Below are 12,389 nucleotides of genomic sequence, written 5' to 3' on the forward strand. Positions count from 1 at the left end.
CACAAAACTTCAACCCCCCATCCCGCCTGAGTTTACATCAAACACCGGATTCTGGCGAACAAAAAGGATTCCATTCCTTCTCTAACGATAAAGTGCTAGAACCTAATGTTTTAGTCTCTGCAGTACAGGAGATAAAATCAGTGAAACCCTATCTTCGATGATCAGAAGCTAGGTCTACCAAATCAGATGTCCTCAGCACACGTATGGGCACCTGGCTGGCAAGCAGACGGACGTTAGACTGACCAGGGACTCGGCACAGCGGACACACGCTGATGGAAAGCCCCTACGGCTCTCTAATGCTACGATCTGTGCGGCGGACCCCAGCTTTACAATGAGAGGAAAACCCCTTGTGCACAGACGTTTCTGATGCCCGTCGAACCAATGGTCAGAGAGCAGGGTTGCTAGCTCAGCGTTCACCGTACGAGGGACACCGATCACACACGAGGCCTCACGACCGGGGCGGATTTTATTTCTGTAGCCCAGACAACGGGGAAGTTACTCTCTGAAGGGGGCGCTCAGTGGCGAGGGGACTCCCGTCCTGACGAGGGCTGGGGCATCCTGAACTTGGACAGGTCCAGGTTGAGGTCTAAGAAGGTGTACGGGGTATAGTCGTGGTGCTGCAGGTTCTTGTAGGTGGCGTTGTCCAGTGGCTCGGAGGCGCTGGCGGCGTGAGCGGACTCTGTGGGGGGAAACGCAAGGCCCGTGAGAACGTGGGACAGGCGGCGTTCCCGCGGGGCTCAGCTCTCAGACACCGCGCGCCCCGCATCCTGAGATAAACTGTCTAACTAGGGAAGCCGGTGAAAGCTACAGGATCCTCAGACGCGAAATAAAGGAATTAGCGGAAGACGTACTCTAAACCTCGCAGCCGCCGCGGTGGGAGCCGCTGGTTCTTACGAGGCGTCTGAACAGCCTACTCTGTCCGCTCCCCGGCCCGTGCTGTGCAGAGCTGTGAAAACGCCTACGACAAGGATGCAGGGACTTTCAGGACTTGAGGGAGCAAGAGAGACAAGTAGATCTACAGGAGTAGGAATGAACTATTTGCAGAAAAAAACGTTCAAAAGCAGAAGCCGGGTGAGCCCTCTAAGTCTCTGGATACGCGAAACTAGACTCTGTCTGAACAACGTAACAAAGTTAAGGGGAACTGGAAGTGAGATGCAAAGTTTTCAACTTTTTTTGAAAAAGCTGCTGGAATACTTTCGATTCAGGCTAAAACGTACAAGCTGAGTTGTATTTCTTCACGTGGAAAAAGGACATTCGGTGATCTAAAACTCAAAGTGCACAGCTGAAGCAAAAGAACGCAGCTCTCCTGCCCTGGGACGTCCGCACGAGGGCACACGGCGGAGCCTGCCGGGAGGCCCCTGCACGGCTACCCAGGCTGCACAGGAAATCACCTAAGCACACTTTCCACCATCGGAATTCACACCCAAAGCTCTGTTTGTCACGTCTTCGGCTGTGTTACACAAAAGCGAGGACTTATGCAGAGCTGACACCTTCCCGATCTCGAGCAGAGACTCCCCGTGTGGTGCAGGCACATTGGCGGATACAGGGAAGGTGTTAGCTGGAGGGAAGCGTGGGGCAGGAACCCGAGCAGAGGACTGCTCAGCGACACCACACGGGGGCTGTGCTCCTGGGCGGCCTCCTTACCCCCCAAAGGGCAAACGGAGTACGAGAAAAACAACAATGGTTTGCTGTCATCATCCTAAGTTTTGGTTTTCGTCTCCAATTTGTAGCATCAGGAACTGCACTCTCCAAGTCTGGACAAGGCTGGCACTTTGTGTATTAATGAAAGAGGGAGAAAACGGAAGGGAGAAAACACACAAATTCTGTCAACGGAACGCAACCAATAACGATTAGCACATAATGGACATCAGGCAAAGGCGGAGGCTTTAGGAAGACTAAGGAGCAAATAAGGGGCCAGGTTTGTTAGCAACGCAGCATTTTACAGACACTCTGCGGGGCCCAGCTCTGAACCCGGGGACGGCCCTGCCGGCTTCGCCACGACCCGGCTACAGCATGTGCCTTCATAAAATTCGATGCACAAGTCAGGAGCATAATAGGAATAAAACCCTAAAAATCTGTGATGGCAAATAGCCCTTCATAAAAATTCAGGGGCGCCTGGGTGGCGCAGTCGGTTAAGCGTCCGACTTCAGCCAGGTCACGATCTCGCGGTCCGGGAGTTCGAGCCCCGCGTCAGGCTCTGGGCTGATGGCTCGGAGCCTGGAGCCTGTTTCCGATTCTGTGTCTCCCTCTCTCTCTGCCCCTCCCCCATTCATGCTCTGTCTCTCTCTGTCCCAAAAATAAACGTTGAAAAAAAATTAAAAAAAGAAAAGAACTTTAAAAAAAAAAAAAAATTCAATATGGAAAAACAAAGCAGCCCATTGTGTTTTGGGGTAAATCAGAGAAGGAAACGTCACCCAGCGGAAAGAAGACTAAAGCCGCCCCAGGCTGCCCCAGTGTCACTTACTGCGGGACTTCCCAAAATGGGGACTTCCCCTCCGGTCTAAGAAACCTAAAAGCAACACCCCTCGTATCCCCCCAAACCCCACGTCAGGGATAAGCACGGCTCTTCGCTGTGGGAGTGAATCAGGACCCCCTTCCCGCTGACCAGAGGCCCTGAAAGTTCATGGACACCTTCCAAAGCGAAGGGGGCCGTGAAACCACTAGAGTTGAAACATCACCCTGGCCGTGGGACAGCCAGGAGGGCCAAGCGCACGCTGTTTCACCACAAAATAAACAGGAAATGCCCCAGGGATGCCGCGCACAAGGCGTGGGTCCCTCCGGAGCCCGGCACAGTCCTCTGCCCGCCGGAGGCCGTGCTGCAGGTGCCTGACTACCTGGACCCCTCCTCGGGGCGCACAGGCCTCCGAAGGCCCACCACCCGCCCGGGAAAGCAGGGATCTCAAGGGCGCAAGTGAAGGTATACCCTGGGTGCCGTCCGGCCCTCCTGGAGGGGCAGGGTCTTCTGCCATCCCGGCCCCACCCTCAGGCTCTGGGCCCGCGGCCTTGTCCTGGAAATCGCCTTCGCTAGGAGCAGGAACCGGCTTCAAACTTCGGACTGGTGCCTGACCTTCCAGAGTCTCTCCCGCGGCCTTCAGGGTTCCCTCCGTCACCTGCGCCCCCAAATTTACTTTGCTGAACAGGGGGAAAGCCACCTCCCCACCACGCTCCGCTGCATGTTGGCCCCGGTGTCTCTCGCTGGCCTCAGGAGCTGCTGGCAGCGGTCTTGCTGTTCCGGTTCTTTCCCTCCACTGAATGGGCGCTGGGCCGCCAGCCGGCTGTGTAGACAATCCTGACTCTGTATGAGCAGGCAGGACTTCGTCAACTTTGGGCAGCTTTTGGCCTTCTTTATCGGTTTCACTTGATCTAACAATTTTCTGGAATTGCTTTTCCTTGACGTTTTGTTTCATAAACTCTTTATCTGCTTGTGGCTTGGGTGTTGTGCTTTTGCGTTTTGTGTCTTTTCTGTCCTCTGGCGGCTTGATGGTGCCCCCTTTCTTCTTGGCCGGACGGGGCCTCTCGGGAGGGGGGACGTCTGGCTGCGAGCGGGGCTTCTCTTTGGCGACTACTGCAATTCTGGGGGCTCCATCTTCGAGGGGGCGGGACGCCTGCGGTCTGGGAGGCCCTCCTCTGCCCCTGCTCGTCCCCTGGGGGTCAGCTGTGGAGCTCTCCCCCTCCCCCTCGGAGTCGGAATCGGAGGAGCTGGACGAAGAGGACGATGAAGATGAATCATCTCCCCTGCTCTCCCTAAGAGCTTTTGCATCCGTGCCCTGCTTCCTGAGTGGAGACAGAACTTTCTGAGGCGTCTCTACGACAGTCTTTCGCGACCGGAACTCTGGAGCCCCTTCGGCTGTGAATAGCATGCTGCCTTCGGGGCCGGGGCCGGGGCCAGCTACCAGCCCGCCCGGACTCACAACTGACGGGTGAGCACGGGGCGAAGACAAGTTTTTAGACAATTCAGCTGCTGTTGGGGTGGCTACGGGTTGGCCCCTCTCCTTTGGTTCCACTACATCTAGGAAATGGCATAAAGAGGAACGTTATTCTCAATATTTTGTACAACAATCCAAATTCATAAGTCACAGATGGCTCGTTAAATAACAACTTGCTATTGTAATATCTTCAGTGTAATCATCCTAAGGAATGTTCCATGGGAACTCACTCTTAGGTCAAAGTCAAGCCGCCTGAGAGAGAACAGTAAGAAATGTAGGTCATTCCTTTGCAGCTGAAAAACTAACAAGCAGCTGTTTTTACCAACAGGAGTAACAAACTTGTCTCCACTTCTCACAATGCCAAATTCTTTGATGCTCATTTTTAAACGACTACTTCATCCAAAGCTCAATTCGTTAAACCACAAAGATATTTTCCAATGACTACTGCAAGCTTTAGAAATGTGTACTTTCTTAAATCTTTAAGAAAACTGATGCCTCTCGAATATTAAAAAAGTTATCCACGCTGGACGAACCTGAACTTTCTGAAAACCCAGAAAGCACAACTAGAGACAAGAACCTGGTTTGGGTTTGGGTCCGCACACACACGTGTTTAAGTGCTGCAGGGTACCGGGAAGAGGATAATGTCGTTCACATCAAGGTGCCCTAAGGAGGAGACGAGCCCTTCAAAATCAGAAGTCATTCGGGGATCTCCTTGGCCAAAGGAAAGCATTACACGACCAAAAGAATCTAAAATAAACTGATAACGAGATATATATACATGAACAACAGGTTTTAAGCTGTAAAAAAAGGAAAAGGGCTAATATAAAACCTTTATATTTCATAGCATCAATTATTAAAAAAAATAACACCGCACAGTAAGTTGATCAGAACTAACTTCATTCAGTTTTCTCAGGTGGTAAACCCTTTCTAACCCTGCAGATTTAAAGAAAAATATAAGACAAGTTTTTATAAATTAAAATTACTTTCCAAATCTAAAGCCGCAATTACACACATTACAGACGAGCAAATTTTAAATGCAGAGACTTCACTTTCAAGTCTAGGGGGTCTGTCTACTTTATACTGAAAAGATCTGAATCCTGCTTCTCTCAAGTGGGGAAAAAAACGTATTCCTAAGATCACCATCTTACCAGTGTCCAAAAAGGGTTCTAATTGGTTTCTGAGCTCAGGGACCTACCCATGATAGATGGACAGAAAACGACCCAAGAAACCCGAGAAAACACCAAGAATCAGAAATGGGCCGGAGAGGAAACCGGGCGGTGCGAAAGGGCTTGACCGGGCAGCCAGAGCAGAGGGGACTGTTTACATCCGTCACCTCCACCCCCTCCACCCCCTCCGTCAGCACCTTCACCCCTACCTCCTCCATGCCACGTCGGAAGCTGTGGCTACGTGCCAGCCCAGAATCTGCACTCCGCATGCTAGGCGGGTGCTGACCTAACTTCAGGACTCTCACAGAGCTCCAGGGTCACGAGAAACCTGAAAATGAGGCAAAGGAATGTATACACACTTGAACGCTCTGTTCTCTCTGTCTCTGTAAACCATACCTGAATCAGCTCAGCGGTTCCTAGCAGGCCCCGCACGTCGTGTGCCCGCTCACCTGTACCATGCACCCACGTTTACGTTGGGCATGAATGCTCCAAGTATGAAAAATTAACTAAAAACAAGGTGTATCTTACATGGGCTGTTTTGAATAGAAAAATTACAATTCCCGAATCTTCCAAAGTATGTGGTGGAGATTTAAAAACTGCAAATAAGTGATCGGAACTACGTTACAGGCTGAGTTATCACCCACTGACAATGGAAAGAAAACTCCATATGGGACTAACATTTAAAAATTCTCTTTGAAGAGGAAATTCCTATTATACGACATAAGAGCATTTTCATTATTCATGCTAAGTTACTGGGAGAATTGCAGGGAAAGTCCACCGGACCAAAACAGAAATGCATTTTCCTTTAATTGAGAGTCAATTTCTGGCCCAGTGCAGCACGGGCCCAGCAACCGCCCCCCCCCCCCCCCCACCCCTGCGACCCCCGAAGGAAACTGCCACAATGGCTGGGAACCCCCACCGGTAGGTAGCCGCTGATGCAGGGCGCAGGGAGCGGACCAAGTGTGGCCCCGCCGTGAGGTGCAGAATGACGTCATTTGGGAAACAGCACCATCACCTAGAGGAACGAGGGCTCGCACGTTGACTTCGCCTGCTGGTTTTCACAAAGTCGCACACTTTTGGCCAGAGCAGGACGCCCACATACTGTTTTAGTTTGATACTGACCTCCCTCGAGAAACAAATCTATGAAAACACGAAACCACCTAGGTAAGGCTGGCCACGCAGGCACATCTCACAGCACAAGACGGTGACCTCCGGGGCTGTGTCTACTCTGCCGGAGAACGGATAAATGACCACGGCCTGTGCACGGTAAAGGCGCACAAACACTGGTAACCGTGCAGATGGAGAAGCTGTACTGCGTCTCCACCTCTTCTCCAACTGAACTTAGTTGTATTTCCCAGGTCTCTTTCCTGCTGGGGCGAAAAGTGAGGCCATGACCTACACGTTTCTGGTGGTCTCCCTAACGCAGGCACAAATGACGATGGTGTTTGAAATGGATTAGCCACCTTAGTATTCTTCCAGATCTTGGGGCACCTGGGTGGCTCAGTCGGCTGGGCATCTGACTGTGGCTCAGGTCATGATCTCATGGTTTGTGGGTTCGAGCCCCATGTCAGGCTCTGTGCTGACAGCTGAGCCGAGATCCTGCTTCAGATTCTGTGTCTCCCTCTCTTTCTACCCCTCCCCTGCTCACACTCCGTCTCTCTCTCTCTCTCTCTCTCAAAAATAAACATTTAAAAAAATTAAAAAAAAAAATTCTGGGGCGCCTGGGTGGCTCAGTTGGCTAAGCATCTGGCTTCGGCTCAGGTCATGAACGGATCTCGCGGTCCGTGAGTTCGAGCCCCGCGTCAGGCTCTGTGCTGACAGCTCAGAGCCTGCTTCCGATTCTGTGTCTCCCTCTCTCTCTGCCCCTTCTCTGTTCACGCTTTGTCTCTCAATAATAAATAAACGTTAAAAAAAAAAAAAAAGTTAAAAAAAAATTCTTCCAGATCTCGTCACTGGGTCACAAAACCAATCTCGGAAACAAAGCACATTTCGACACAACAGGAAGGAGCACAGTTACTCAAATTTTATGTGAACTAAAACTCTTTTCCATGTATAGGACTATAGAGTTGCTTGTCTGCTTGCTTGTCTGAGGACTGAGATTTTCTCAGAGGCAAGACAGCACGGAGAAGATGCTGGGGCCTTCCTGCCCGGGTTTACATCCGGCTCCACTCCTAACACACGTGTGGCCTTGGGCAGCTCACAGGCCTCTTCCCTCCTCCGCTCTCTCATCTAAGGCAGGGAGATGACTACCGCCTGCTCACGGGTTGTGAGGACCAGACGGGACAACGTATGCCGGGCTCTGCTGGTTAGAAGTAAACACAACAAATCCCTATTTCCAGAGATTCCTCACCCTTCAGACTGAAATGAGGACTTGAAAGGAATAATTAACTGTGGCCTCTGGACAGACCCTTGAAAAGGCGGCACAGGAGTCTTTAGCCGATGACTCAGTACTGATTGTTGCCATAGTGACTGGACTGAGAGGACCGTCTGGAGGGGCACCTGCGAGGAGACCCTGGTCCCTGACATCTACGTTGGTGGCTCTCCTCAGGAAGGAAGCAAGCACTACGAGAAGCTGGAGTCCCAGAAGGAATAGGGCAGAACGTCGTCTGGAACCCCGGGGTCCTGCCTCTGAGGCAGGCACTTTGCCTAGAGATGGGACCCCAAGGGTGAGCGCACAGGGCCAGATCTGCATGCGGGAAACTGCCGTTAAAGCTCCCAAAGCCAGTGAGAGCAGACAGGGCTTCACCCTGGGGCGTTAATGGGCCACCAGCGGGCAGAAAGCATTTCCGCGTTTTTCGCTTGACCAGTCTTACGAGCGCTGACATCTCGGGCAAACACTGAGGCCTGTACATGTCGGTTTAGAAATTCCTTCATACAGGGATTATAAGTACTTTTAGATTATACACAGATCTCACACGAATTAAAGACAGCGTAGTTCGCAATACTGTCTTCCCACCTGAAAGCACTCTACACTCAGTCGACACCGCACACATATATCCCCCTCACAGGGGCCTAGCACGGCCTGCGCGCTGACCCCACTCAGGCGGGGAAAAACCTCATCCAGACTGATGACCAAACTACACAGGCCCAGGGCCAACTCCTAGGTCAATGTTCCCTGCTCATAACTGCGCCTAAAACTGTTACATAAACAAGCACCCTATTCTACTCACACATAGAAGCATGTTTAAAAAAGGATCTTTGGGGACGCCTGGGTGGCTCAGTCGGTAAAGCGTCCGACTTCAGCTCAGGTCATGATCTCACGGTCCGTGGCTTCAAGCCCTACATCGGGCTCTGTGCTGACAGCTCAGAGCCTGGAGGCTGCTTCCGATTCTGTGTTTCCCTCTCTCTGTGCCCCCCGCCTCCCCTGCTCAAGCTCTGTCTCTCTCAAAAATATATAAACACTGGGGTGCCTGGGTGGCTCAGTCGGTTAAGCGTCCGACTTCAGCTCAGGTCATGATCTCACAGTTCATGGGTTCAAGCCCCGCATCAGGCTCTGTGCTGACAGCTCGGAGCCTGCAGCCTGCTTTGGATTCTGTGTCTCCCTCTCTCTGTTCCTCCCCCACTCACACTGTCTCTCTCTCTCTCTCTCTCTCTCTGTCAAAAATAAAGATTAAAAAAATTAAAAATATATATATATAAACATTAAAAAAAGGGGAGGAATCTTTGACTCTGCCACAATATTTTAAAATCCATTAAGTCAGCTTCAAAAACCTATGATGTAGGATTGCAGAAACAAGACTAAGAATCACCAAAGGCATCAATAACATTAGCAATGAGATTCACTAATCATCAGTAAACATTGAAAGAATGTCAAAAATGTGCTATGTGTAATGCAGAATTTAACTGACATTCTGGCTGTTCGCATTAGTTTTTTAAATTATATTTATTTTTTGAGAAAGCATGTGCGAGAGAGAGTGTGCGCTGGGGAGGGTAAAGAGAAAGGGAGAGAGGAACCCCAGGAGAGAGGAATCCCAGGAGACAGGAATCCCAAGCAGGCTCCATTTCATCAGAGCAGAGCCCAACGTGGGGCTCAAACTCACGAATTGCGAGATCACGACCTGAGCTGAAACCAAGAGTGAGATACTTGACCAACTAAGCCACCCAGCTGCCCCAGAAAAAAATTTTTCGTGTTTATTTTTGAGAAAGTGAGAGAGAGAGTGAGAGAGAGAGAGAGAGAGAGGAAGACACGGAATCTGAAGCGGGCTCCAGGCTCCGAGCTGTCAGCACAGAGCCCGACATGGGGCCAGAATTCATGAACCGTGAGATCACGACCTGAGCCAAAGCCAGACGCTTAACCAACTGAGCCACCCAGGCACCCTAAGATTTTATTTTTAAATCAACTCTACACCCAACGCGGGACTTGAACTCACAATCTTGAGACAGAGTCCCAGGTTCCACTGACTGAGCCAGCCAGGCGCCCCCTATGGTCAGTCATTAATAACGAGCATTCCCACAAGTATTTAAAACAGTGTCGCACATTGTATTTTCCTTCCATGAGGATATGCTACGTTGGTATTCAGGAAGGAGAGAAAAAAAAAAAAAAAAAGTAAAATCCAGCAATAAAAGTCAAAATGACTCTGGACAAAGCCGGACAGAGATCAGACATCGTGCTTCATCAAAGTGAGCGGTAATGGAAAACTGTTCCTGCTCTTAACTCCCTCCCCACGGTCATGAAAGGAGGCCCGCAGTCCTGGACGGTGGCCCACGAAGCCTGGGAAGCCAATCTGTGTTTCTGAGACACTGAGAAGCGTCGCAGCTGGGGGGGAGAGAAAAGCAAGGTGGGGCTCAGGGCTGCCACGGGAGCACAGCATCTGTATCAGGGCCATCCAAAGGTCCCCTGGCCACACATCAGAGCACAGCACTTAGAAAACACAGACAGAACTGGTTCAGGGCTAAATGCTGAGTCAAGGGCTGTTGCATTAGTGATGTGTTTGGTCTAAAATCTGCCACAGATCCGATGTCGGATTATAATCTGGACACGGCTGGAGATGAAGAATCGAATTATGTGGTTCGTAAAACTCTTCACGCCTGGAAAGCGGACTGATTTGTTTACTTTGCATTATTCTCCCCTTGGGACTATCATTAAAATCTTACTTTTTGGTGGACTTTGCTTCTTGGGATTTGGTGGCAGTCCCTTTTCGCTCTTCCCTGATTCCGCAGAGAGAGACACTGAGGGAGCAAGTCCTCGAAACACTCGTGCGTCTAGGAGCATAGTCTGACAGAGGATGAACAAATATGGACATTTTAGAGTCATGCCATTTGGAAGCTATTACGACCTATAGACGTTATATATCATTACATGCATTACATGTGCTATATAACGTGTTATAACATAGCATTCATGTCATATTTCTAACGGTTATTACAATTTTCATAACATATGGAAATTTTGGAAAATACAAAAAAAGTTGCAAGAAAGAAAACACATGACAGTCACTATGAACTATGTAACTCCAAGAAAAGTCAAAAACAGTTTCTCCTGTGCATACTGTTTGTAGCCCCCAACTACTATTTAACCTACCAAATAATAAAGTGTTTTCCTACACTTAGAACACCAACGAGAAGAAATACTACCTGGGAGCCTGGGTGGCTCAGTCAGTTAAGCATCTGACTTCGGCTCAGGTCACGATCTCGCGGTTTGTGAGTTCAAGCCCTGTTGGGCTCTGTGCTGACGGTTCAGAGCCTGGAGCCTGCTTCGGATTCTGTGTCTCCCTCTCTATCTGCCACTCCCCTGCTTGCTCTCTCTCTCTCTCTCTCTCTCTATCTCTCAGAAATACACAAGCATTAAAAAAAATTAAAAAATAAAAAGAAGAAATACTATCTGGCTGTTAGTAATGATGCAGGTGGATAACTGCTTCAAAACCACATACAATGAGTGCTCGCTTCGGCAGCACATATACTAAAACCACATACAATGTATCATAAATGGCAAACCTAAACTGATAATTCACTCAACATGTATTTACTGACAGCTGCTATGTGCTAGGCGCCTTTCTAGAAGCTGCATACAGAACAAAGGTGCCTCTCCTACATACACGAAGGTAAAAACATATCTTTTTATGTTTATGACTATAAGTACGTGTGAAAGCTGAAAAAATTATTTGGAACCAGGTGTTTCAAGGACTAAACGGTGGACTCTCGGAAACAGATCTCCCCCCATCTGTACGCTCTATCTCGCAATGAATAGGAAGTGCTTTTGTAAGAGACTTTTGCAAATTTAAACGCAGGGCAATGATCTCACATTTTTTCTACACGTAAAAAGAAAGCCCTCTGTCTTCCTCTCTTTTCCCAGACAGGATCATGTAAGCGGGCATCTTAGTGGCTGCCAAGACAGTTACCGGGTCACCCAGGTACCCGAGAGTCCCCTCCTCTCCCCTCCAGGCTACGTAAGAGGTCAAGACGCGGTCCTCAACGTCTCGGAGCGAGCGCGGCGGCGCAGGACACCTGGGAGCCCTCGCACCTGCCCGCGACCTTGGCACCGCACGCCGGGGGCTCCCCAGGAGATCGGGGTCAGTGTCCGTTCGCCGCGCCCCCCCCACGGCCCGCGGCCACCTGCTCCGGCCCAGCGCCCTCTCTTCCACCCTGGAACCGCGTCATGGGCCCACCCGTACGGCTGGAGGTGCCCCTCGCCCCGGCCCTACGCGGGCTCCCGGCCGCCGGCCCGGCTCCCTTTACCTTCATTGCCCCCGACCGTCCTTGCCGCAGCAGAAGAGAGGCCGCCATGACTGTGACACGCGGGGGCGGGCCTGGCCAGGCAGAGGTCGCTCCAGGACTGACTCCACAGATGCGCGCGCACCACCGGCTGACGGCCCGCCCCCTGGGCCGAAGGCACCAATCACAGGCAGGGACGGGGGCGGGCGGAGCGGGTCAGAGGCCGCCGGGCTGCGCGCGCCGAGGCCACGCCCCCGTGCAGCTGCCAATCACAGACGGAGCTGTTCGCGCGGGTGCCGCCGGGGGCTGGACGCGCGCGTGGCCGCCGAAGAGGGTGTTGTCGTGTCCTTGTCTGCGGAGGGCGGGCGCGGCTTCTGCTCGCGTCTCTTTCCCAGGTGCACCGGCCTCAGACCGTACCCTGGACGTCCCTGGCCCTGACCCAGAGTCGTCTGTGTTTGATGGGCTGGAAGCCCTTCGGCACGTGAGGTCCGCGGCCTCAGCGTGCCCACCTTGTGGCGTCGGGTCGCACCCCATCCTCCGATGGGCGTGGCCACCCATGGTCTCCACCGTTCCTTGCTCATCCTGCAGGCGGCCGAGGGCACGCTTTGGGGCCATGAGGGCACCTGTACCAGAGCTATATGCAGAT

At 51.4% G+C, this 12,389-nt stretch overlaps 1 protein-coding gene across 2 annotated transcripts; it reads right to left on the reverse strand.

The window, feature by feature from the left end:
* Positions 1–448: 448 nt before the first annotated feature.
* On the reverse strand, positions 449–11,907 carry NDUFV3 (NADH:ubiquinone oxidoreductase subunit V3). Of its 2 annotated transcripts, XM_043593517.1 has the most exons (4): positions 11,768–11,907; positions 10,187–10,307; positions 2,924–4,009; positions 449–679 (listed from the first exon to the last, which is right to left on the reverse strand). In XM_043593517.1, the coding sequence occupies exons 1-4, from the start codon at positions 11,813–11,815 to the stop codon at positions 516–518; spliced, it is 1,419 nt and encodes a 472-aa protein (XP_043449452.1). In that variant the 5' UTR covers positions 11,816–11,907; the 3' UTR covers positions 449–515. The 2 variants fall into 2 exon arrangements, with proteins under 2 accessions (XP_043449452.1, XP_043449453.1); XM_043593518.1 differs by lacking the exon at positions 2,924–4,009.
* Between the last annotated feature and the right edge of the window lie 482 nt (positions 11,908–12,389).

This window comes from Prionailurus bengalensis, chromosome C2 (genome assembly GCF_016509475.1).
Source record: "Prionailurus bengalensis isolate Pbe53 chromosome C2, Fcat_Pben_1.1_paternal_pri, whole genome shotgun sequence".
Lineage (NCBI taxonomy): Eukaryota > Metazoa > Chordata > Mammalia > Carnivora > Felidae > Prionailurus > Prionailurus bengalensis.